The sequence below is a fragment of the Trichosurus vulpecula genome, chromosome 7 (genome assembly GCF_011100635.1).
Source record: "Trichosurus vulpecula isolate mTriVul1 chromosome 7, mTriVul1.pri, whole genome shotgun sequence".
Taxonomy (NCBI): Eukaryota; Metazoa; Chordata; class Mammalia; order Diprotodontia; family Phalangeridae; genus Trichosurus; species Trichosurus vulpecula.
In genome coordinates, this window is record NC_050579.1 from 128,210,694 (window position 1) to 128,236,394 (window position 25,701).

The 25,701-nt window shown below is 37.8% G+C and overlaps 2 protein-coding genes across 2 annotated transcripts; both read right to left on the reverse strand.

Moving 5' to 3' along the window:
- Window positions 1–3,051: 3,051 nt before the first annotated feature.
- Window positions 3,052–4,149, reverse strand: LOC118857634 (trace amine-associated receptor 8b-like). The gene has a single exon (XM_036768239.1). The coding sequence runs from the start codon at window positions 4,147–4,149 to the stop codon at window positions 3,052–3,054; it is 1,098 nt and encodes a 365-aa protein (XP_036624134.1).
- A 14,965-nt stretch (window positions 4,150–19,114) lies between these two features.
- LOC118857635 (trace amine-associated receptor 7a-like) lies at window positions 19,115–20,179 on the reverse strand. The gene has a single exon (XM_036768240.1). It carries the CDS (start codon window positions 20,177–20,179, stop codon window positions 19,115–19,117), a length of 1,065 nt encoding a protein of 354 aa, XP_036624135.1.
- Window positions 20,180–25,701: the final 5,522 nt, after the last annotated feature.

A 25,701-nucleotide genomic window follows, 5' to 3' on the forward strand; every position in this document is an offset into this window, starting at 1 on the left:
ATACAATGGCTAGCATTTGTATAGAATGTTAAGCGCAAAACACTTTACAACAATGCTGGTAGGTAGGGACATACTAATATTCTCCCCATTTTATAGATGAGAAAACTGAGGTATGTTAAATGACTTCTCCAGTCACACAGATAATTAGTTTCTGGGCCTGGGTTTGAATTCAAGTTTCCTTTATTTCAGGGTTCCATCTACTCTGCCACCTAGCTGTCTCTGCTTCCTGAGAACCAGGGTTAGGAAGGCTTAGCACTATAACTGAGCTAGACTCTGATGTCAAATTTCTTCTCAGAAAAATGTATCTAGTTCCCACAACAAGTTCTAAGGGTACATCAAACTATAGGCAAGACAAAATTTGTCTCACCTTTTGACACACGCATATATTAGGTTCATTTCTCCAAATCACAACACAAAAAGAATCAGGTTTCCCAAGGAGCCTGGTGTACTGTAAAATGGACAAAAAACTTGTAAAACTTGTCAGTGTTTTAAGATATTTAATGGAGTGCTTTCTAAAAACAAATACATCCACAACTTGTTTTCATTTCATTTTTACCTGTAAAGAAAAGCAAAATACCTTAGATTTTCTGAATATATGAGGAATTAAAAAGTATGTCATACTTAGTGACTTAATTGATAGCCTTTTTGCACAGAAGTTTAATGTTTGCATTCTTGTTGTAATACCAAACTGAAATATGTGCAGGATTTTTTGTTTTATGTATTTTATCTGAACTTAAGAATAAAATGAACATTTTCATAACATAGAAAAATGATGATTGCACACAAAACTGTAAATTTATTGTGTGTAATTTGCTATTTCTCTTAAATATATAATAAAGTTATCATGTAACTTTCTTTTTTTCCCCTTTTTTTTCTTCCATCACCTTCCCCACCCTAGAGATGGCTACCATAATACACAAATATGTATGGATGTTTGTATGTCTGTAGTGTGTGTGTGTGTGTGTGTGTGTGTGTGTGTGTGTGTGTGTGTGTGGTGTAATCATTCTATACATACTTCTATTTGTCACTTCTTTCTCTGGATGAAGGTAGCATCTTCCTTCATAGGTCCTTTGTAGTTTGAGTATTTATAATAGGTAAAATGACATAGTCACTCAAAGTTGTTCTTAAAACAATATTGCTATTACTGTACAGAACATTCTCTTGGTTCTGTCCATTTCATTTTTCCCAACTTCATGCAAGTCCATCCATGTTTTTCTCAGATTATCAAGCCCATTATTTCTTATAGCACTGTCATATTCCATCACAATCATATACCACAACTTGTTCACTCATTCCCCAATTGAGTTATCCCTGCAATTTCCAGTTCTTTGCCACTATAAAGAGAGCTGCTATAAATATTTAGAACATATAGGTTCTTTTCCTTTTTCCTTAATCATCTTGGGGAACAGACCTAGTAGTGTTCTTGCTGAGTCAATTGTTGAGAGTTTAACAACTCTTCAGCCATATTTCCAGATTGCTCTCCAAAATGGTTGGATGAGTTTGCAGTCCCCCCAACAGTCAATTAGTGTCTTATTTTTCCACCTTCCCTCCAATAATTGTGGCTTTCTCCTTCAATAATTTGAGCCAATCTGATATTGGTGATATCTCACAATTGTTTAAATTTGCATTTTTCTAATCAATGATGATTTAGAGCATTTATTTTATATGACTATGAATTATTTGGATTTCTTCACTGGAAAATTGACTGTATCCTTTGATGATTTATCAATTGTGGATGTATAGAATTAACGGAATAGGAGTTATTGCACCTGTCAGATTGTGGAAGTTGTCTATTACATTAATGAAATGATCAAATAGATGTGAAAGCAAATCAGAGCCTGTTTTAATTGCTAATTTGTCATTGTTATTGGTGTTAGTGAAATAAGAGCAATGAAACAAATGTTAAAAATTGTTTTTCCATGAAATTGGTAAAAAAAGTGAATTAAAAAAAAGAATAGCAATGACTAAAAAGCAATTTATAAACCAAACAACACTTTTGGGTGGGTAAAGGCAGTCGCAGGTAGTTCTGCAGTTAGGGAGGAAATAGGGACACAAAAAGTAAAGGACATCTATGGTAGTAAAGCCATTATCTGTGAGACTGATTTCTTTACCTGTTTAGACAATGAATCAACAAACATTTTATTGAGTACCTACTATGTGCTAGCTACTGCAGATGCAAATGCAAAAGTTAGACTGTTCTTGATCTCAAAGAGCATATCTTCTCCTGGGAGACATAGCATGCTCATACATAAATAAACACAGGATATATGCAAAATGAATATAAAGTAATGGGGAAGGTAGCGAACAATGGGGGAATTGGGAGAGGACTCTTGAATGAGGTATCACTTGAAGTGAGCCTTAAAATGATTTAGTGGTGCTGGGAAGTAAAGATGAGGAAAGAGAGGATTAAAGGCCCAGGGAACAACCTGTGCAAAGGCAGCAGTAAGTTTTTATTATTTGTTGGCGATGCGAGCTACACTTTACTTCAATCTTTAAAACAGTAGGGAAAAAAACAAAGTTCTTCAATTCAGAATGGAGCTGATATTGAATGGGCTGGAGATAATGAGAGGGGGAGTGAGTGAGAGAGAGACAAAGAGACACAGAGAGAGAGACAGAGAGACATAGAGACAAAGACTGGGAAAAAGGGAGAGACAGAGGCTGAGAGAAAGAAAAATGCAGGTACATCACAGATATATTTTTTAAACCAAAGAAACATGGGAAGGGTTTTTGAAAAAAATTCAGATACATGACTTTTCTACCTTATTTGAAATGCTAAACCAAGAAAGGGAATAGAAAGAAAAATGCTATGAAATAAGAGGAAAAAAAAGGTCCCAGGGAACCCAGGACTAAAAGACAGAAACAGGTGCAAGATGAGTTAAGGTAGGCAATGGTGAGAAACTTTGAAACCTTGTAATCTTACTTGGCAAAAGAATTTTACCAAATGCTATTTAATGGGGCTAAAATTGGAGGATTTTGTCAAATATAAAGAGCATCAAAGTTTTATATATTAAAAAGTCCTGTACCTTGATAATAAATTCCTTCAAATGAATTTTAACTTCTTCCATCTGAAGCCTTTACGTGCTCAGAAAACAAATCTATTGTTGAAGTGTGACCTCTGAAGACTTTCCCAGTAACTATCAATTTAATTGCTCTTCGAAACCAAGGGTAAAAGAAAGCATAAATCAGAGGGTTCATGGCTGAGTTAAAATAGGCAAACCAAACTAAAATTTCATAAATATAGGTTGGGGTGATGAACCCTAGAAAAGCATCAATTATTGTCTCAATAAAATAAGGGAACCATGAAATCACAAATGCAATCACTGCAATGCCCAAGGTTTTGGCTGCTTTTCTCTCCCTCTTGGACACTCTGGCTTTGTAACTCTCTGAGGATGAAGATTCCCCTTTGCTACTTGTGTTTTCAATCTTTCTAGCCTGTTGTTTAGCAACCAGAAAAATCTTACAGTAAAGAATGACCATAATCAGAGTGGGGATGAAGAACAACAGAAAACCTACTAGTGACCAGGTTTGATTCATAGCAGTCTGACAGCCTCCCACACAGGTGAGAGCACTTACTAATTCCTCCAGCCCATCATCATTGACACCAGTACCAATAAGTGAAAAGAAATAAGCTATAGCAAGAAGCCATGAGAACATGATGCACAGCAAGGAAACATTCAGAGTGAACTTGGTTGGATAGACCAGAGGGTCAGTGACAGCAATGTATCTATCAATGGAGATGAAGCACAAGTGAAAAATGGAAGAGTAACAAAATGATCCATCAAAATAACAGTGAACTTTACAATAACTCTCCCCAAAGTACCAGCAACTCTCCACCGACCTCACCATGCTGAAGGGCATCACGGTGGCTCCCACCAAAAAGTCAGCACAAGCTAAGGAGGCAATCAGAAAATTGGCTGGAGAGTGCAGCTGCTTGAAGTGAAGGATTGAAATCATGACGAAGAGATTTCCCAAGACAGCCAGCAGAGCCCCAGAGCCAAAGGCCAGGTAGAGGATGACTCGGGGTCCTGGGGAGTAGGGAGTCTGAATGCAGGACCCATTGATGTTCTCATAGCAGAGCTGCACTGCTGCAGGCTGGGACCCGTTGTCACTGCTCATGATCCTTCTCTCTGAACCTTGCCCAATTTTCATTAGCTTGTGTATTTTGGGCGTTATTGAAATATCTAATTCTCTCCTTAAAATCAAAGATGCATTAAATTAATGTCTTAAGAAATCTACCAGTTACCATTTTTTTGATAAATTACGGATCTTTTCCACTTATGCTATAAATTACAAATCTTCTCATACTATTTATTGGGACTAAAATTAGAGGTTTGTGTCTAATATAAAGAGTAACAAAATTTTCCTCTCAGAAGATGCCCATGTAACTCAGAATCACTTTTCCAGCTAATATTGAATTGCCTTAGGAAATCTACTAAAATTTCTATAAACATGTCTAAGTGCCTTAGCTGCTTATCTAAGAAAATTTCTCTTTGACCCTCTCATTCTTTACCTCTGAGGACTTTCTTTGTCAAGAAGAGTGAGATGTGATGTGATTACCCAACTCTAAGGTCAGCTTTTATTCCAGTGCTTTCTCCCCTGGTATCACTTAAAAAGTTAATGCCCAAAGCACCCTGGAAGCATTTAGGAAGTCAGACAAAGAAACCTCATCCCCTCAAAACCTCCAAGATTTAATCCCTATAGTGTGAGGTGTGAAATGAGGAAAGAAACTTTTTTTTCAGCCATTATCAGAAAAACCGCTGTTTAATCTATGGGAAATCTTCTATCCATACAATTTTGTAACATATGCACATCTATTCACATGTTTTTCATTTTATAGGTTTCATTATCTGATGGGGAATGACATCTATAAGTATGTATATGTACGTATGGATGTACATTTAAACAATAATAGTGAGCATTTACATATCACTTTAAGATTTGCTAAGAACTTTATGTATGTTATCCCAATCCTCACAACAATACTGTGAAATAGATGCTATTATCTCCATTTTACAGATAGGGAAACTGAGGCTGGGAAGTTACTTGGGACACAACTTGAAAGTGAATGAGGTAGCAATCAATCTCAAGTCTTCCTGCTTCTTAATTCCTGCATTCTATCCATTGATCCATCAAGATGCTTTTTTTCTAGTTCTCTGAACAATTTTTTTTAATTCTATGTAAATCTTTGGTCTCCCAAAATTTTTCACAGAGGGAAATAGATTTATGAAGCAAACCACTGAAAATGAAAGCCCTGACTCTTTTGTTCTTAGGTCAAAGAAAGGACTGTGGAGCAGGATGGAGGAATAAAAACAAAAGTACTGGAGGAAGACTCATGGGTTCAGATCCCAGCATGGTGTAATATCAATTAAGTGGAGACTTCTTTACTAGGTGCAAAGCCCCAGGCCCAAACCTGGGGCATCTACTAGGCCATAAGCCTATGTGGACTTGAAGCCCTCAGGGTCCTAAGGGGAGTTGCTAAGACCAGAGCCAAGTAGTAGGAGCCTAAGTTCTAGTTGCTCAGATGACAGTTGATGACCGCTAAAGAGTGTATAAAAAGAGAGAACAGAGCTATTTGCATGGGGTGGGGTAGGGGGCCATAGGGGGAGTGGAGGAAGTGGGGGGGATGGAGTGCCTCTCACTCTTGGAGGAGTGTTGATGTGGAGACTCTGGGCAGCTGTGGTTAAGAGCCCTCCAGCTTGCAAACCCAGATGCCTTCTTGGTAACTATGAATTGTATTTGGTCTGTTTATAATGTATGTGTAATTTGTTTGTTATTTGCTCTGAAGTTCAGGATGCTGGCTTTTTCCCCAGAACTAAGTGAATGATATTTGTATGTTGGCTTGAAATAAGATTGTTAACCCCTCAACGTTGCTTTCCTTAGTAAAGTAGATCAAAGGAACCCGTGCTGGCAGCATCCTTGTTGTTGGGCTTGTGTGGTCTTTCACTCCCACAGTAGCTGCTGGTCAAATCGTTGAAACACATGGCCACTTGGGCAAGTCACAACCATTCCACCTCAGTTTTCTCATCTATCAAATATGAGTCTTGGACTAGATGCCCTCTAAACCCTATGCTCTAACCCTCTCATCTTTGATAGATTTTAGAAATATCCATGCTGCATGATACTTTCTTCCCTTTTCCACTCATTTTTTTTTCTTTTTCTTTGGCTTCAGTTCTCTTCCTCTGACTTTTTGATGTGATTTTCCTCTGAGATGGTAGTACTACAGACCAACACATTCCACTCTAATCTATTCTCCCCTCAGCTGTCAAATAGATCTTCCTAAAGCATACATCTGTTCATAGCATCCCCTATTCCATGAACTTCTGTGGCTCCCCGTTACTTCTGGCTAAAACATGACATCCTCTGTTTGGTTCTAAAGAACTTGGCTCCTCTCAAACTTGCCAGTCTCCTTATAACATACTGCCCTCGATGTCATCTGAGATTCAGTGGCACTGGCTTTCTTGCTGTTCCTCCTACAGGACACTATCTCCCAGCTTTGAGTGTTTTCACCAACTCTTCCCCAAGACTGTAATGCTTTTCCTCTTCATTTCTGATTCCTAGCTTCCCTGGCTTCTTTCAAGTGTCAGATAAGACTCCTGACACTCCCCCCCCCCCACCCTGCCCACTTTCTGCAAGAAACTTTTGTTGTCCCTTTTAATCTTAGTGACTTCCCTCTGAGCCTACCCCAAATCTACTCTGCCTATATTTTGTTTGTACATAATGATTTACATGTCTTACTCACTAAACTGTAAGCTCCTTGAGCTATTTTTGCCTTTCTTTGTATCCTCAGGGCTTACCACAGTGTTGTTCAATCATTTGGTTGGGTCTGACAATACTGGAGTCGTTTTCCATTTCCTTCTCCAGCGTGTCCCCATTTTACAGATGAAGAACTGAGGCAAAGAGTTTAGTGACTTGCCCAGAGTCATACAGTTAGTAAGTCTCTGAAGCTGGATTTGAGCTCAGGTCTTACTGAGTCTAGGCCCAGCACTCTCTCAATTGCACCACTTACCTGTTCCAAGATATACTAGGCCCTTAATAAATGCTAGTTGATTTGACTAACTGATGCATGTTGTATCAGCATAAACAAGTGTAATTCAGATAATAGAAGAAATGGACCAACACTGATTATAATAATAACAATATGTTAATAATAAACTCATATTTATATAGCCCTTTAGGATTTGCAAAATGCCTTACTAATTCATTAATTTATTCACTAATTATTCACTAATGAATTACTAATTCACTAATTTATTAATTCATACTAATTCATTATTAATTCATTCATTACCCTGGGAAGTGGGTGCTATTATTATCCTCTTTTCAGAAATGAAGAAACAGAGGCAAAAGGAAATTAAGTGACTTGCTGAGGGTCACACAGCTAGTATGTGCCTGAGACTGGGTATGAATTCAGGTCTTCCTGACTTCAGGTCTGTGGCTGTACACTCTTCCCCCCAGCAGCAAGTATGAGAGCTGTGATCAGCACAACTCAGAAGCAACAGGGGGTGGCTAGCATGACTCCCCGGGGAGTCTTACTTTCTTCTTCTATTTTCCCATTTTGCTTTGTCTGAGTCATGAAGTATATACCCTTCTGCCATTCCTTTCCCACAAGGGGTAGGAATAAATGTGGTTGTATTTCCCTACAACTCTACCTGCAGATAAGGGAGGAAAATGATATGAATTCAGTGAGATAGTTGTTAGCAAATATATTCGTATGGTAGTGATTGTTACAGCCTTTTCGCTTTAAGTCCCATAATGTACATATATAGTCATGGCACGCTAAATTCTGAATAGGCAAATAAAATTATAAGTGATTTGATGATGAAGAACCCAGACAGGGTGGGAAAACTGAGCTAGTTAGAGAGCAGATTACAAATTTTAATATGTTGAGCATAGTGCATTTGATCACCTCAAATAATCTTATAGGTGGGTAACAAGAGATTAATCAAAGCTGCTTAAGAAGATTGTCATTTGATCTTGGCAGAGGAGAAAGAGTTATGGGCTGCAAGCTGGGTACCTACTGATGGCTAGAGAGAATACTGCAGCCTCTTAGGAAAGAGCTTTCTCATGACTACACCGGAGGTCAAACTAGGTTGTCTTTTGGCCTCATTTCTTACCTAGCCTTACTCATTGAATGGACATTGCCTCAGGCAAACTGAGACCTGGGAAAGGCCTTAGCTTAAAAAGGCCAAGGTCTGTCATTCTATTTAGGGCCATTGCCAGTTGTCCTGACCTGTCTTGCCACTGGCCTCAGATGACTCTAGAGGAGAGAGTGAGGCTGTTGACTTTGCACAGCCCTGCCTCACTTAAATCCAATTCACCTGCAAATCAAGACATCACCCTCCTGATGTCATCAGTCTTCTTCAAGAAGGAAGCACAAAGAGTAACAACAAATAACACCACAAAACACGATTAATAAGGCTGGGCTGATCACTCCAGGAGAGTGCCACCTAATGGATAATGCAGATATTATATTATCTTGCTGGATAATTAACATGTGGTGAATACTTTTTTTTTCCTCACAACATTGTGAGAATCAAATGAGAAAACTTGTAAAGTGCTTTCCAATCTGAAAGTACTATATAAAGGCCAGCTATTATAATTTCTTTATACTTCAATCTCTTCTAATTTTGGACACTCAAGAGAGAGCAGTGGAAAAAATGTATTATTCAATAAATACTTATCAAGCTCTTACTAAGTTTCAGGCACAGTGCTAATCATTGAGGATAAATAGACCCACCAAAGTAGAATTCTCAATCATGGCATATAGTGAGTTCTCTTCCATTAGGACACTCAGTCAACCAGAAGGTACTAAGAGCTTATTATGTGTAGATATTGTGGTAAACATTAGGGATACAAAAACAAAAACAAAATAGTAAACCAATGATCTCCTAGCCTCCAGTAGCTCATTTTCTAATAGAGGAGACAACGTATAAATAGCTACACACACATGAAATAAAAATTAAGACAAAATCCTTAGTGCAGTTTAAAGTTTAATTGCTCAAAACTATAGTAAAATATTTGGAACACCCTGCACATTGTACAAATAGATGGTAATCTCAGATAGAAATCACTAGCAGGGTGGGACATAGGAGGCACCAAAGGCTCCTGTGGAAGGAGGGATTTAAGATGAGTCTTGAAGGAACCAGAGAGTCTAAAGTTAGGAAGGAGAGCATTCTAGGCATGGAGAATAGCCAGAAGTAAAAATGTCCAGTCAAGAGATGGAGTGTCATGGATAAGGAATAGTATAAAAACCAGAATCACTGAATCATAGAGGTGAGTACATGAGGTAAAGTACCTGAAGAACAAAAATGGTATGAAGATGCCAGATTATGAAAGGTTTAAAATACCAAACAGAGCATTGTGTATTTGATCCTGGAGGTAATAAGGAACCATTGGTATTTATTAAATAGATGCATGCCATGATCAAATCAGTGATTTTGGAAATCACTTTGGCACTTTAGTGGAGAATAAATTAGAGTAGAGAGAGACTTGATATAGGGAAACCAGTCAAACAATAATAGTAATCTGAGAGTGAAGTGATGAGAACTCCACCAAAGTGGTATCTGTGTGACTGTTAAGAAAGTGATGTATATGAGAGGTTGTGAAGGCAGAAAGGATAATGCTTGGCAAGACTGGTTATGAGCATTGAGTGAAAAAAAACAGCATGACCCTGAGGTTGGGAGCCATGGTGATTGAGAATATGATGGTGCCTTCCATAGTAACAGGAATATTTGGAAGTAGGGAGACATTAGGCAGGTAGATAACAAACTCTTTTGGGGGGGTTTTGGATACAGTGACCTTAGGATGCCTACAGGATACAAGATTTCAGATGTACAAAAGGCTATTAGATGTAGAACTAATGATTAGAATGGAGATTAGGGCTGGGTATAGAGATCTAGGAATAGAGACTACAGAATAGGAATAGAAACTGCCTAGAGTTGATAATTGAACCCAGGGGAGTTGGAAAAAAAATCATTATGTGAGATAATTGAAAGGCTTCCCCTAGAGGACTGAGTTCTACTAACTATTTAGACAAACGTATTTTATTAAATATTTTCATACAATTGGTTTCTATCTACAGGCAGCTAGGTAGAGCAGTGGATATAGCACTGTGCTTGGAGTAAAGATTAGTATTCATATCCAGCATTAGATACTTACTAGTTGTGTGACTCACGGCAAGTCACTTAACCACTGTCAGAATCAGTTTACTCAACAGTAAAATGGATCTAATAACAACATCTATCTCTCAATGTTTTTGCTGAGAGGATCAAATGAGCTAATATTCATAAGGTGCTTAGCACAGTATCTGGCATAGAGTAAACACAATAACAGTTTTGTTTCTTTCTTTTTCTTTCTCTTTCTTTTCTTCTTTCTTTCCTTCCTTGCCTCCTTTCCTTCTTTCTCTCTCTTTCTCTTGCTGTCTCGCTTTCTCCTTCCTTCTTTAATCCTGTGAATTTTATTTTATATCTTTAAAAGTGAAATTCTGAAGAGGGATCTCTAGACGTCACCAGTCTGCCAAAGGAGTCCACGAAATCCCCCAAAGTTAGGAACTCTTGGTTTAGAGGCTTCAAAAGATGGCCTTTAGGGATACACCCACAGATGGTAGGCATGATATGGATGTTGAACCAATAAAGAGAAGTTGGACAGGTAGGAGGAAAGCCAGGAAGGGGAGGTGGCTATCATGACAACTAGAGAGGAGATAGTATTGAGAAGATGGTGACTGATAAGGTCAAAGGCTACAGAAACATCGGTAGGGACAAGGAATGAGAAAGATCCATTATATTTGACAAGGCGATTTGGTGAAAAATTGACCATTGGTGAATGAAAAGACCAATTTTAGTTGAATAATATCAGAATCTAGATTGCAGAGGAATTAGAAGAGAGTAAGAAGATAGGAATTAGAGGTAGAGTACAGACACCTTTCTCAAAAAGTTCTCTGTAAAGAAGGAGAGGAGAGATGTAGGACAACAGCATCAGGTCAGAGACTTTTAAGGGTGGAGAAGATATGGATGTGCTTGAAGGCAGCAGAGAATGAAGCAGTAGGTAGAGGAATAGTGAAGATAATAAGAGCAACAGAGAGTAGGTATGATGGAAGAGCAATCTGCTGTAGAAGATGGGATGGGGTGGGATCAAGGATGCATGTGTAAGGTTTATGTTATTATTACATAAGAGCCCCCACAAGTGTTTTTCTCATTGAATATCAGCCAGGCTTAATTTGCTTTTAGAAAAGGTATTTATGAAATAGGACTAATTAGCCCAGTTATTATAGAAACAATCCTCCCAAACTCAGGGCATAGTCTTCCTTTGCACATACAAAGTCACTAGAGACACTGAGATCAAACACAGAGAACACAAGTACCTCATACCTCCTATTTACTAAAAGTCCCTTTCTCCCTTGGTGGAGTTTTCATGAAGTTCCTTTTAGAGAATTTTTTATGGCCATGAGGATTGGTGCCCTTGTAGCATTCTGAAGTTGCCTTTCCTAAGTGTGCCTATTTTGTTCCCAGGAAGTTTCTCAGCTCCTGGTGAGATGCTGTCGTCAGCCATTCTAAGGACACTCTTACCAGATCTTGTGGACCCTGCCACTGGTGCTGAAGGAAACTCTAAGTCTTCCAGCCTTCCAAAGTTTACAAGGAAAATGGGTTAGGGAGCAGAGAGGGAAGAGAGGTAAAAAACACTACCGCCTCCTTTTCCAACTCTCCAGGAGAATTTCCCCTTAGAAATCTTTCATCATTGGACCTTCTTGACTGGACCTGCTTGATCCTGGAATGAGCAAATTACAAAGTGGTGTACTGTGTTGTACGTAGACCCAGAGGTGTATCTGATTATTTCAGTCAACTGTAAGAAAATTCCTATGTGACATGTATCTTCCATCACTGATCAAAGCACTTCAGGCCTCCCAAATTGATCAAGGATTCAATCGAACCTAGTTTTTACCTTTGATTGATCGATTCGATCCAGTTTTCTTGGCCACCTTCGATTACATTCATGGGAGTTGGAGTGAAATCTCTCGCCCTTTTGCACACTGACACACACGTAATTATGTATCATATTATAATTAGTATATATTACATTATATATAAAATTATATATATTATGTTATTGTTATTTCCCCCATGGAAATGTAAGCTCTTTGATGTCAGAGATTGTTTTATCTTTTTCTTTGTATCACCTGTAGCATAGCACTTGCCACAAAGTAAATAGTTAATAAATGTTTGTTTATTGATTAGTCTTCTTAAGCAGAACTATAAAAGGAGCCATGAACATGTGTATTGTTTCTGGTATCTTGTCTCCATATATAGAGTAACTGAGAAACCTGTTTATGGGAGAGTCATGATGATATGGAATGGTAGTGCCTTGGAGAGACTGTCAAGAGTATGCTGACATTGCATAAGTAGTTCTGGTCTGTTCACCATGTGGTTAGGAAGAGAGGGTAGCCAGAATTGGAACATCTTCAGAAGACTTAGTCACCCTCAGCTATCTCTTTTTGCTTCATTCTCTTAAGCTACAAGGATCTTTGTGACTTCATTACTCCCAGTATCCAATGAGAGACAATGCTGTGAGGAGAGAGACCTTGTGTTCTTCTCTCCACTGAGGCCAAGAAAGGGGCTTTGTCCTTGGAATCTGCATTTCTTGTTTTCCATTTTTAAGTGAACAGATTGGATCCCTCAATCTTTTCTTAGGCTTTTGCAAATGATATTCTCTAGCAAGCCACATCTTTACAGATAACACTGAATGACTATGAGAGTCTTAGAACCCATGGTATTTCTCCTTCTCTTTGCCCAATCTTCAGTTGAGAATTGGTTCTGCTCCTGCTTATGGCCCTCATAAGATCCAGTAAGACATTGTAGCTCAAGCTGGTTCCAGCCCTCCTGCGTAGTTCTCTTGACATTGACTCCTAGACATTGAGTTGACCTTGTCCCTCTTTGTGGTTCCCAATGCTCTAACAAGTGTAAGACCAGACTGTTTTGTCTATCTCTGCAGTGACCTGTGAAGTAAGTTCTATTCCTGGATTCTGCTCTATCAGGCCACAGTTAGAATCTCACTCCAGGTATCTGATTGTTTTGGTTGGCATTGGCTTGTGATTCCCCTGTTCAAAGTACTTTCTGGCTCTTGGACCATTTGTCAGAGTTCATGCTGGCTCTCCCTCCTCTCCTATTCTCCCCTAGCTTCTGGCCTAGTTACCTGACCTACCATCTTCACTGCTTCCATAGTCACCTAACCTGATTCTGGCTCCCCTCATTTCTACTCCCCTATCACTCACTTACCCCAAACTCTGTCTTCTTGCTTTCTTATTTTGCAGTTCTAGACTGGATGGTGGAACTTCTTTGCTTCCTTTTTTCACTTTTTACCATAGGTCTTTTGGGGCCCTTTTCTCAAACTTGTCAGTCTTTCTGTTTGAGATCTGGGCTTCTCTATGACCTTTCATCTCTCCATCTTAACTGACAGTCTTCTGTTGAACTTTGAAAAACTGCTTTCTTTGTTTGGCTTTTATGCCCTTTACAACTTGGAACCAATGTGCTTTTCAACCCTTACTCTACATTATGGCCTTGACATACTCTATGGTCTAACCTATCTGGCCTCTTTTCCCTTTCTCAGGCATAACAATCCATTCCCCATCTCTGTACTCTTGCATTACCTATACCCCATGGTCTTCTACAGCATCCTCCTTTCTTACCTCCATCTCATAGAATCCTATACTTTCTTTAATACTAAGCACAAATTTCATTTCTAGTTGTAGTCTTTTCTTATTTTCACCTTTCCTCTTCTTCCCCAGACTCACTTGTATATATTATATATCATAATTATGACTATATATTATGTATAAAATAAAAGATGTGGAATATAATACATAATACCTTAATATAACAAAATATGTATAATATGTGTAACCTATTATCTCCTCAGATAGAATGCAAACTACTGGAAAGCAAGGACTACCCTTTGTATCTCCAGTAACTAGCACTGCGTACTGGCCTTGGCACATTATAGGTACTTTAAAAAATGCTTGTTCACTAATTGATCTATGATTATATAATTTCCCTCTTGTCCCTATTCATGTAATGATTCTAGTGTGCATTATTACCAATACTCATTCATATTTTCCAGTATTGCATGATTACACTCGTGAAATCCAGGATCTTCAAACGAAAAGTCATGCTAAACTTATCTTTGGAGAGCACTTTACTTGAAGAAATGTTGTCAAGACAATACATGGTTACTGTAAGGGATGAGATGCTTAGAATGAACACTAGGATAGTGTATTGAAGTCTCAGGAGAGATTGGGACCATGGACTCGGTCTCATCTTCATCATCACTGTGGTGGTTGTACACTAGTAGAGAAAGTCCATGAGTCTTTATTTTGGTCTCTGATTGTTGCTTGATTGCTCTAGAGCTCATACAGTGTATGCTACCATGGAATTAATGATAGTTATGAGATCAGATTCTCTTTGTACAAGATTTAATAGTAATGATAATCATTTGAATAGTGTTTTGTTATTTGCAAATCACTTTATATATGAATATATATGTATTATATATATATAATACATATACATATATATGTATAAATCTCACAATCTTCATAACAATTCTATTAAGTGATGCTATTATTGCCGTTTGATAGGTGAAGAAATTGAGGCACAGAGAGGTTAAGAGCTATTAAGTGTCTGCGGCAGGATTCAAACTCAGATTTTCCTGATTCTAAATCCAGAGCTCCATCCACTATGCAATCTTATTTCTCTCCATGAACTTCACTGATTTTATTATTTGCCAGTAAATAGCTAGGAATGATTTTTTTTCATTCAATGAAAAGACAGCAGATTGTGCTTCTGTTTTATATTACATTGTAATAATGTTTCTTGTATTTTCTGTGTGCACAGACCCTGGCACATCATAGAAGTTTAATGAATGCTTGTTATTGATCTATGTTTCATATATTTTAATTAATAACTTAAGAACTAACTAGATCCACCAGTTGTTCTATTTGATAGAACAGGACAACGTTTTCTTTGATCCAGATTAACGAACGTCAGTCATTCCTATAATCAGTAGTGTGACACTCTAACAATGGCAGTTACTGATGTTCCTGCTCAGGAACTTGTTGCCTGGGGTTGTAGTGGCCTCTGGCCCTATGGTTTGGCATAGCTTGCAATGTTTCTTACAAGTTGTACTGTAGCTCTGAGCTCAGGATTTGTATGAGTCTCTAGCACTGAAGATACATGGGGTAAGGATGGATTCTCCAACATACTTGGGGAAATAGCATAACTCATGAACAGCAAGGAATCCGTACTTTACGTGCATTTTGTATTTACTTATTAGTGTCCCAGTTACTCCCCCTAATGGGATGTAAGCTCTTTAGAGGCAAAGACTGTTTAATTTCTGTCTTTATATCCCCAGAATCTGTGACTTAAGTCATAGCTTAGTATATGCTTGTTGGAGTAGTTTGCCATTTTTTCCTCCAGCTCATTTTACAGATGAGGAAACTAAGGCAAACAGGGTTAAGTGACTTGCCCAGGGTCACACAGCTAGTGTCAGAAAGCCAGATCTGAACTCTGAAAGATGGGTCTTCCTGACTCCAGGCCTGCATTCCAACTACTGAACCATCTAGATTTCCCTGTTTAAAATTGTATTGCTGCATTGTTTTTTTTTTTATAAACCTTTATCTCAAGGATTAAAGAGAAAATGGATCTGATCTTGAAATAGAAACTCAGCTCTATTCACTGGACACCAATAAGAAGGATACACCTCAACAGAAGCATCAGGAATGTCCAACCTGTCTAAACAAGATTTAGTTTTAGAGTTCATCTTGTGCAATTTTCTTATTTAATATGAAAAAAAAACCTGAGACCCATGTATATTAAATCTGAAGTCGTTTGGGTAGTAAGTTTGGACTTCTACACATCTGGAGTGAAATATGACATTTAGGGGAGAGGAAAATGGAGTGAATTTTGAGAACATCAATGTCATGGGAGGTGAGAGATGTTTCAGAATATGAAATCCTATATTAAAAGGGAATGCTGGAATTCTCAAATACCTGGCTACCAGTCAGAGCTATGTGGCTTCAATAAAGGAATTTTTAAAAATTCTGGTTCCCTATGTTACTTCTGGCCCAAGAAAGCTAAGATGGGGGAAGGATGAGGGAGCAACACAATGATTTTATGGGCCAGGAAATAATCACTTTGGATTTTCTTTCATCAAGAAGACGTATAAACTAAACTCTTTGTCTCCAGTAAAGACACAGGGGACTTGTCAGCACCACTGTTCTAAGGAATCAACTTGGATGGAATGGCTTTAAAAACATCAATTTGAGAGTAAAGCCTTTGCAATCTGAGCCTACCCTCCAGACACTGGAGCCATTAGACAGCTAAGTGGCAAAGCCTATAGGACTCTGGATGTGGAATTGAGAAGACTTGACTTCAAATCCTGCCTTAGACATTTGTCAGCTGTGTGACTCTGGACAAGTCACTTAACCTCTCTAATCCTCAGTTTCCTCATTGCAAAATCAGAGCCTTAGATTTGATGGCCTTTAAGGTTCCATCCAGCATTAAATCTATGTTCCTCCACCTTCCATTTTAATGCCTTTCTTTTATTTCATTTTCCCTAGACCAGCCTAAAGGAGAGAACAATCTGTGTAGGTATATTGAAATTTCTCTCTAATAAAAATGTTGAATGTCTCAGGTTTTTCAATGGAAACTGGAGACCATAGGGAATGACCCTCCTTACATATGGGCCCTTTTCCCACCATAATATCGCTGAACTAGATTATCTCTTTTAAAGCAAATGCCAGTTAGAAAGGTGTTGTGAAAAATCTAAGGTAAAAAATCCTTCTATAGCCACTACATATTCCAAATGGGGTATACAACCAGTCCTTAACCCTTTTATGTAACCAAGAAAATACAATAAAGACTGAAGGCATCATCTGGCCACTTACTAAACTGTGCTTCAAATGTTGGACACCAAAGGGTGATAAACCTTCCAGTTTCCTCTAAACCATAGGCAAGGCCCTGTATAAAGAATCTATGCTCCAGCGGAAGCCCTAGCCTACAGGCTATAGTATTTGGTTCCCTCCAGAAAGATCCAAGACTGATGTGAGGCAAAATATTAAGCTGTAAGGAAGACACAGTTTGTCTGACGTTTTAATATTCACTTCACAAATCACAACACAAAGAGAATCATGTTTTCTAAAGGTCTAATGTGCAATGAAATACACAAAAAAATGTTAAAACATTTCAACATTTTTTCATATACATCTCTAATTTAGTTCACAAAGACTCAAAAAATAAATACATTCAAAATCTCTTTTAAAATTTCCTGTACTTTTTACTTAAAGAGAAAGGAAACTACATTCCATGGAATTGATGAGTATACAGAAAGTAGTAACAAAAAGTATAACATACGTAGTTGCAACATATTTGATAGTACGTGGTGGGCAATACTGTTATGTATGTATATACATATACGTATATACACATACATGTTCATATATCTATATTCATATATATGAATGTATTTTGTAATTGCAATCTGAAGTTGGGGCAGCTAGATGGCACAGTGGATAAAATGCTGGGCTTGGATATAGGAAGACTCATTTTCATGAGTTCAAATCTGGTCTCAGATGCTTAACTAAGTGGGTGATCTTGGTCAAGTCACTTAACTCTATTTGCCTTAGTTCCTCATCTGTAAAATGAGCTGGAGGAAGAAATGGCAAACCACTCCAATATCTTTGCCAAGAAAACCCCAAATGGACCAAGATGAGTTGGACCCAACTGAACAACAACCTAAAATCAATGTTGTCTCATATTAATTTTATGAATTTTTAGATGATTAAAGTAGCCTCATATTAATGGAATGAGCAAATAGTTATTGTAAAAGTAAATTAGATTCTGCTATAACTGCTGGTTTGGTAATGTTATGCTACTGAAGTATAAGCTAATGAAGCAGCTCTTTGGTGTAGTGGGTACAGTCATGGACCTTAAGTCAGGAAGACCTGAATCCAGCCTCAGACAGTTGTAATTCTGAGCAAGTCACTTTAACTTCTATCTGCCTCAGTTTCCCCATCTGTAAAATGGGGATAATAATAGCACCTACTTCCTAGGGTTATTGTGAAAAAACCAATGAGAAAATATTTGTAAAGAACTTAGCACAGTGTCTGGTATGTGTACTACATAAATGTTTGTGATTATTATTATTAATGAAGTAATGGTTTAAGAAATAATGATAAAATGCACTTACACTCCAAAAAAACACCTGTAGAGGGCTAAGTTTTCTCATTGTCTATAACAGGGGTGGGAAACCTATGGCCTCAAGGCCCTCTAGGTCCTCAAGTGCAGCCTTTTGATTGAATCCAAACTTTATACAGAATTCAGAGTTTGAATTGAATTGAAATTGGAATTTGGATTCAATCAAAGGATGGAAGTTGAAGACCTACAGGGCCAGGGGAGGTTCCCCCTCCCCCAGTCTAGAATGTAAAGGAAACCAAGGACTTTGGGAACAGAAAATCATTATTGTATGAACGCCTTCTACAGGGAGGCTCAGTTTCATTATTAGCTCTAGGTGGGATTGATCCCTCACTTCACTTACTTTTAAAAAAAATAGAGAAATAAAAGGGAAAGAAAGAAAAAAAAAACAACAAATTTCTGTAATCCAGAATAGAGCTGAAAACTTTTCTGGGCTATTGATTTAAATAAATGTAATTGTTAACTACACAATAGAAAATCACTCAGATTTATTATATGTGAAAACATCTTTTAAAACTTTTTAAAAGGAAGAAAAGATATCAGAAATGTTTTTGAAAGAAACCAGAATAGGCAAAATAGGTACTTTTTCTACTGCAAATGAAAGGCTACAAGAGGGAGGGGATCAGATAAGACATTCTTTAGAAAAGAAAAAAAATCCTTTTTACTCCTTAATCCAAGACAGGAATAATGAACAAAAACAATGTCAAATGAGAAAAGACAGGAACAGGAGTGCAACTTTGAAAACAGCTGGTAAATACAATTGACATGCAATTTGGCATTGTAAATAAATTTTATTAAATATCAACTCTGAAACTAGGATTTTGGACTGAACGAAGAGAGCATTTTCATCCCATAATAATTCACCTCTTCCCTTTTTAACTTTGTTCCTTATCTAAAACTTTAATTTGTTCAGAAAACAAATATGTTGTTGAAGAGTGACCTCTGAAGACTTTCCCAGTGACAATCATTTTAATTGCTCTTCGAAACCAAGGGTAAAAGAAAGCATAAATCAAAGGGTTCACGGCTGAGTTATAATAGGTAAACCAAACTAAAATTTCAAAAATATAGGTTGGGATGATGAACCCTAGGAAAGCATCAATTATTGATTCAATAAAATATGGGAACCATGAAATCAGAAATGCAATCCCTGCAATGCCCAGTGTTTTTGCTGCTTTTCTCTCCCTCTTGGACACTCTGGCTTTGTAACTTTCTGAGGAGGACTCAGTTTTGCTGTTCATACTTTCAATCTTTCTAGCCTGTTGTTTAGCTACTAGAAAAATCTTACAATAAAGAGTGACCATAACCAGAGTTGGAATGAAGAACAAGAAAAAGTCTACTAGTACCCACGTTTGATTCATAGCAATCTGACAACCTCCCACACAGGTGAGTGCACTTACTAATTCCTCCAGCCCATCGTCATTGACACCTGTGTAAAGAAGTGAAAAACTAAATGTAATGGTAAGGAGCCAGGAGAATGTAATGCAAATTCCGGAAACTGGCAGAGTGAATTTGGTTGGATAGCCCAGAGGGTCAGTGACAGCAATGTATCTATCAATGGAGATGAAACACAAGTGAAAAATGGAAGAATAACAAAATGACATATCAAAAGAAGAGTGCAATTTACAAAAACTCTCCCCAAAGTACCAGCAACTCTCCACCGACCTCACCATGCTGAAGGGCATCACAGTGGCTCCCACCAAAAAGTCAGCACAAGCCAAGGAGGCAATGAGAAAATTGGCAGGAGAGTGCAGCTGCTTGAAGTGAAGGATTGAAATCATGACGAGGAGGTTTCCCAAGACAGCCAGCAGAACCCCAGAGCTGAAGTCTAGGTAGAGGATGACTCGGGGTCCTGGGGAGTAGGGAGTCTGAATGCAGGACCCATTGATGTTCTCAAAGCAGAGCTGTACAACTTCAGGCTGAGACTCTTTGCTGTTACTCATCTTTCTCTTTCAGCTTACAAGTATCTTTTTTTTATCACAGAAAAGTTGCCATTGACATTTCCAATATTCCTGAAAAAAAGATAAATGAATGTTTGTACAAAGTCAAATATCCTTTGTGAATTATGATTCATTTCACTGAGATAATATTTGTAAAGCACTTAACACATTGCCTGGCATATTAGACACTATTTAAGTGCTTAATCCCTTCCCCCTTTCCTATAAATAGTGAAGCCCCCATCCTCTGTTATACTCAGTATATCACCATTTAGCTCAGTAGAACTGCTTCCCCCAATCTCAAAACCACTAAATAAAAAGTCTACTAAGGATCAGCACCAAGACAATCAGTACTTATTTGCTTGGTAACATTTCCTCCTAATCCTCTCATTCTTGTACCTCTGACAAGCTCTGCTGCAAAATTCAGTGAGATACTAAAGCATTTCTCAGTTCAAGGGTCACCTTTTATTACTTCTTCATGTCGTTAATTCTGAGTTAATGCTCAAAGTACCACAATCCTTCTGGAACTCAGCCAAAGAAGTGCCAGAAAACCCCCAAAAGACAATCCCTGTGGAGTTAGGTATGAACTAGAAACTTTTTTTCAATAACAATTAGTAAGGAATTTATTCTGCTATACTTCTGTTTACTCTATAGGAACATAAATTATCCATTTTATTTTGTAAGATTTACACATTCATGTGCCTGTCTTTTTGTTCTATGGATTTTTTTTGATGGTTGAATTTATGGTGAATGTACTGGCATTTCATATAAATGTATATGTGTGTGCCTAAGCACATTTATGAGTTGCAGGTATATATACATATGTGTACATGCATATAGCTGTACATATGTATGCATATGTTTGTACATGTAGCTATTAAAACTTAAAATTGCACTACCTTTTAGGACACTCTGCTTACATGTATATAAAAACACACATATATATGTATAAATGTGCATATATACATAAATATGTAGGTGTATTTTAACAGTCTCTCCTTATCATTAAACAATAATCTGTATGTTCTTAGGTATTGGCTATGTTAGCACATAGCTCCTCATAGAAAGTTTTCTATTGGTAGCTGATCCCCAGACCACAAACATACAAGCAATTATATCCATAACTTAAAGTTTTTTAGGTTAAATGTGCCCGAATATACTTGTATTCATCGGCAGAATCTTGGAGAACCCTTGGTCATTTCCATACTACATTATGTGTCAGAGGATGGTTTTATTGGGAACTCTGAATACATATTATACACACATACATGCATATGTACACATACATATATCTGCTTGGTAACATATATGTGTGTATGTATTGTATATGTGTGTATATATACATAATCAATGTGAAAAACTGCCACTGTGGACACATTTTTTTTAACAAAGCAAATCGGCAACTACTGTGTAACTTCAGTGTTATAGAGTTCTCGGGGAGGGATCAGGAAGTGTACTGGGAGGCTAAAAGAGTTTTTCAGGGACCAGCATGTGTTAGAACTCAGGGTTTCAAGCCTTCCCTCTACTTGTTAATGCTGCTCCTCCATGAATAAGGTGTCACAAATGTATTAGGGCAATTTTAAACTTTCATAGCTTAAGACTATACTAAGACTTTTGGAATACCCTATATACATACATTATATACACATATACATTATATATAACATATAGACATATTTACACAGACACACATATATGTATATTTACAGAACATGTACATAGGTACTTAACACAATATATATATATATATACACACACATACATACATGCACATATACATATATATCACGTGGTATAGGAAATAGCAGAATAAGATGTTAGAATTAAATAATACCTTGAAATCCAAATCAACATTTGATCTCTTCGGTGAGTTTGTGTGTCACATAAAGAATTCCTCAATGTATCTACAGGATGTGAACCCAAACTGAAATAAGACTTCACAGTCGTGCCTGCCTCCCTAATACATCCTCTTCTGATATATCTACTCAACAACAGCAATTGGTTGGGGCTGGGATGGACCGCACTTGTTGTTGTTTGTCCTTCATTTTTGAAGAGGACCAGTGACATCAAGTGGGGAATGTCTTGATTTGTGGGTGAACTGCATTTAAGAAAGTCTGAATTGTGCAAAGTCAGCAGCCTCACCCTCTCTTCCAGAGACATCATAGGTGGCAGGTGGAAACCAAAGGTGGATGAATAGCCCTGAAGATGGATGGTCAAGCCCTCACACCAGAGGTGCTAGTCCTGGAACACCCTATACATCTCTGGGCTATACCTACCTGTCATTTCATTGCTGTGGGGAACCAATGGTATGAAAACTCCCTCCACTAATGAGGGATGACAACTTGTTTGTCCCTTATGATCCTTGAGAGTTGGCTGTGGGCAATGAGAGGTTATGTGACTTGCCCTTGGTCACAAGTGTATTAAGTGTCAGAGGTAGGACAAGATCCCAAGACCCCAAGTCAAGATTCTGACTCCAAGCCTCAATCTACTATGTCATGCTGCCTCTTTCTGCATTAACTATAAAGTCATTCTCTATTTGTACAGTAACTTAATAGTTATAAAAATTCATATCATGAACAGGAAAAGAGCAGAGTAAGCCCCTATTTTTGGGCAGCTAGGTTTTCAATGGATAAACTGATGGGCCTGGAGTCAGGAAGACTCATTTTCCTGAGTTCAAATCTGGCCTCAGACACTTACTATCTGTGTGACTCTGGGCAAGTCACTCAACCATGTTTGTCTCCATTCTTCATCTGTCAAATAGTCTGGAGAAATAAATGGCAAACCACTTCAGTACTTTTGCTAAGAAAACTCCAAATGGGGTCATGAAGAGTTGAAATTGACTGAATTGATTGAATAAAAAAGATGCTGATTAAAATAAGCAGTTTCTAAGGAACACAGACCTTTCTCAGACCAATAGAAGGGAAATCAATGTTCTTCCAGTCAGTGTCACTGTGGATTCATGTAGAATGGCATACCCCAAGCCGACTGGGAAGTGAATAGTGCCTCTCAACATATCATATTTATAGCCACGTCACCCAGCAGGGGCATGAACTTGTCCTGTCAGCCTGTTTTTATTTCAAATACCAACACTGTAGCAATGGCACTGGATGGGTGTATCCAGGCTGCTGGGGACACTCTGGACCTATACTGACACCTTCTTAGCACCCCATCACCATTGGCAATATCAATTCAGAGATTTAATATTATATGGTAGTTAAATGATTAAACTTTATGGAACTTCAACACTGCAAGTTAAGAATGAGGGGGAAAAACAGAAGAGTGGAAAGGAACGTCCAATTCAATTTCAGTTCTGACTCACCAGACAGTGTTCAGAAATGACCTCAATATCACTTAGACCACAAATATCTTTCCTAACTTTTGCCTTGTCAATTATGATTGAACATGTACATCATTTATTTATTCATTTATTTTTTTATTTAAGGATTTATTCATTTATACATTCATTCTTTTGTCTCTCTATCTTGCAAGAATTTAAAATCAAGCAATAGAGGAGAAACCAGAATGGATTTTTAAGTTATATTTCAGTAGGATTCAGTGAATACTCAAGGGTGGAACCATATCCCAGGAGGTACCACAGTGCTAAGTCAACCAAAAAAAAAGTTAAAATAGTCAAAGGATTGTGGACCAGGTTTTGGAAGTAACCTTATTTGAGAATTGCTCATTGCTAGATTAAGAAAGTAAGTCCCAGGGAGGTTAAGTTCAAGATAGGAAGAAAGAAGATTTGAAAGCAGATCATCTATGCATGAAGTCAACATCCTTTCTACTATGCTACTTTGAAGAACCCAAGAACTATGTCACCAGTTTCCAAGTACAACAGGACTGTTTCCAAGAAAATAGAAGAATTTATCCGTATAACTTGGATGAGATATGTACAATATTACATCAGTGGTATTATGATGAATGTAAATAACCACAGACATAAATATTTGGACCAATATTACATTTAAATTTGGGGAGGAGCAAAAAGGAAAGATTCCTGCGAGCATCATGGGGAGAGGAGGAGAGAGACATTTGTCTTTCTGTATATGAAGCCTTCTACTACCAAGAGAAATAGGTATTTGAACTACATTGAGAGTGTCAAAATATGTTAGAGATATCCTGTTTCCCCGAAGTAAGGTCCAGCAAGCAGGCTGTGCCCTGAGCTTGGCATAACAATAATCCTTTGTGTTTTGGATGATCTATCTCATCCTCTGGCAAAGTGTACTGCACCAGGTGTTCACTCCCCCTATTTCCCAACGTCCATCCCAACATCTATCATGTCTCTGACATGGTCACAGTCCTTGTTCCTTGTATTGTACTCCTGTTTCCATCACAGAACTCTTCTTCTGTACCTCATAGAATAATCACAATTCCCAAGATTTGGGACAATATTGTTCCCACAGGACTTGTGGGAGCAGTAACTCAAGACCTAGAAATGATTATGTCATAGTCCAGCCTAGTACATACATACATACATATACATATATATATATACAAACATATGTGTATATATACATATATGTATGTGTATATAAATGCTGCCTATTCCTCAACATGTTAAGCTCTCCTACTCAGGAGGACTTCCATTGTAAGTGTTTTTCTTATTCTGAAACTAAGTTAACCACTACTTGACTCCTATCACACCTGCCTTTGGACTGCTGTTTCACCAAGGTAGAGACCAGTAAAGTCTGGACTGCATTCGGAATTCTGTTGCCATTAGTTGGTGGAAGTGGTCTTAATGAGTGGATGTAGAGGTAAGGCCTTGAACTCTCCAGTACCAGAGGGATGGATTAGGTGCCACTGGAATTTCTCCCCTCTCTTCTGGCAAGTTCATTGCTCTCATTCCTGCTCCATTATCAGCTTAACCTTGATTGAACTAACATTTCTTTTTGAGGAAAAACTTTAGGGCCCCTTTCTTCACTGGGTTCATCCTAGATCAGTCTGGTAAAGTGTTTTTTACACATAGATTAAGTGGCTTGTGTGCCTATATTTTGCTTGTTTTGCAGTGGTCTAGTAAATTTGTATCTTCATAAGCATCTGGTCTGTTTAATTGCTTATGCCTCTGGTTTGTATGCCTCTAGAATCAGTAAATGCATGCCTGGCTATGGACTGTGCACCTATCTTTTTCGTGTTTGTATCTGTCTTGTCTGTTTCTCTGTGTTTACAAAATAAGAATGTCTATGTCATATTTGTGCTGTGAGCTTGATTCTGTTATGTTGAAAGATTAAAAAGATTCAGCCAGGCAGAAGGAATTCTAAGAGTTGTAGCTAGAGAGAACACTCAGAGAGATTTATGAATTTTACTTCCTCTCACCTTAGGCTTTCTGTGGGAGATTACATTCTAAGAAAAGAGGAAAAACCTGTAAGACATTTTTTTTTTCTGTTGTTACAATACTGGCCAAGTTGGAACTACAGAAATAAAGTTAAATAATTAAAATTGTAGAACTGCTAAAAACATCTTAGCAGATTCTGGAGGTTTTGAGATTAATCATGAGGGAGTGTGGCAGTTAGTCATTTTAAGATTGCAGA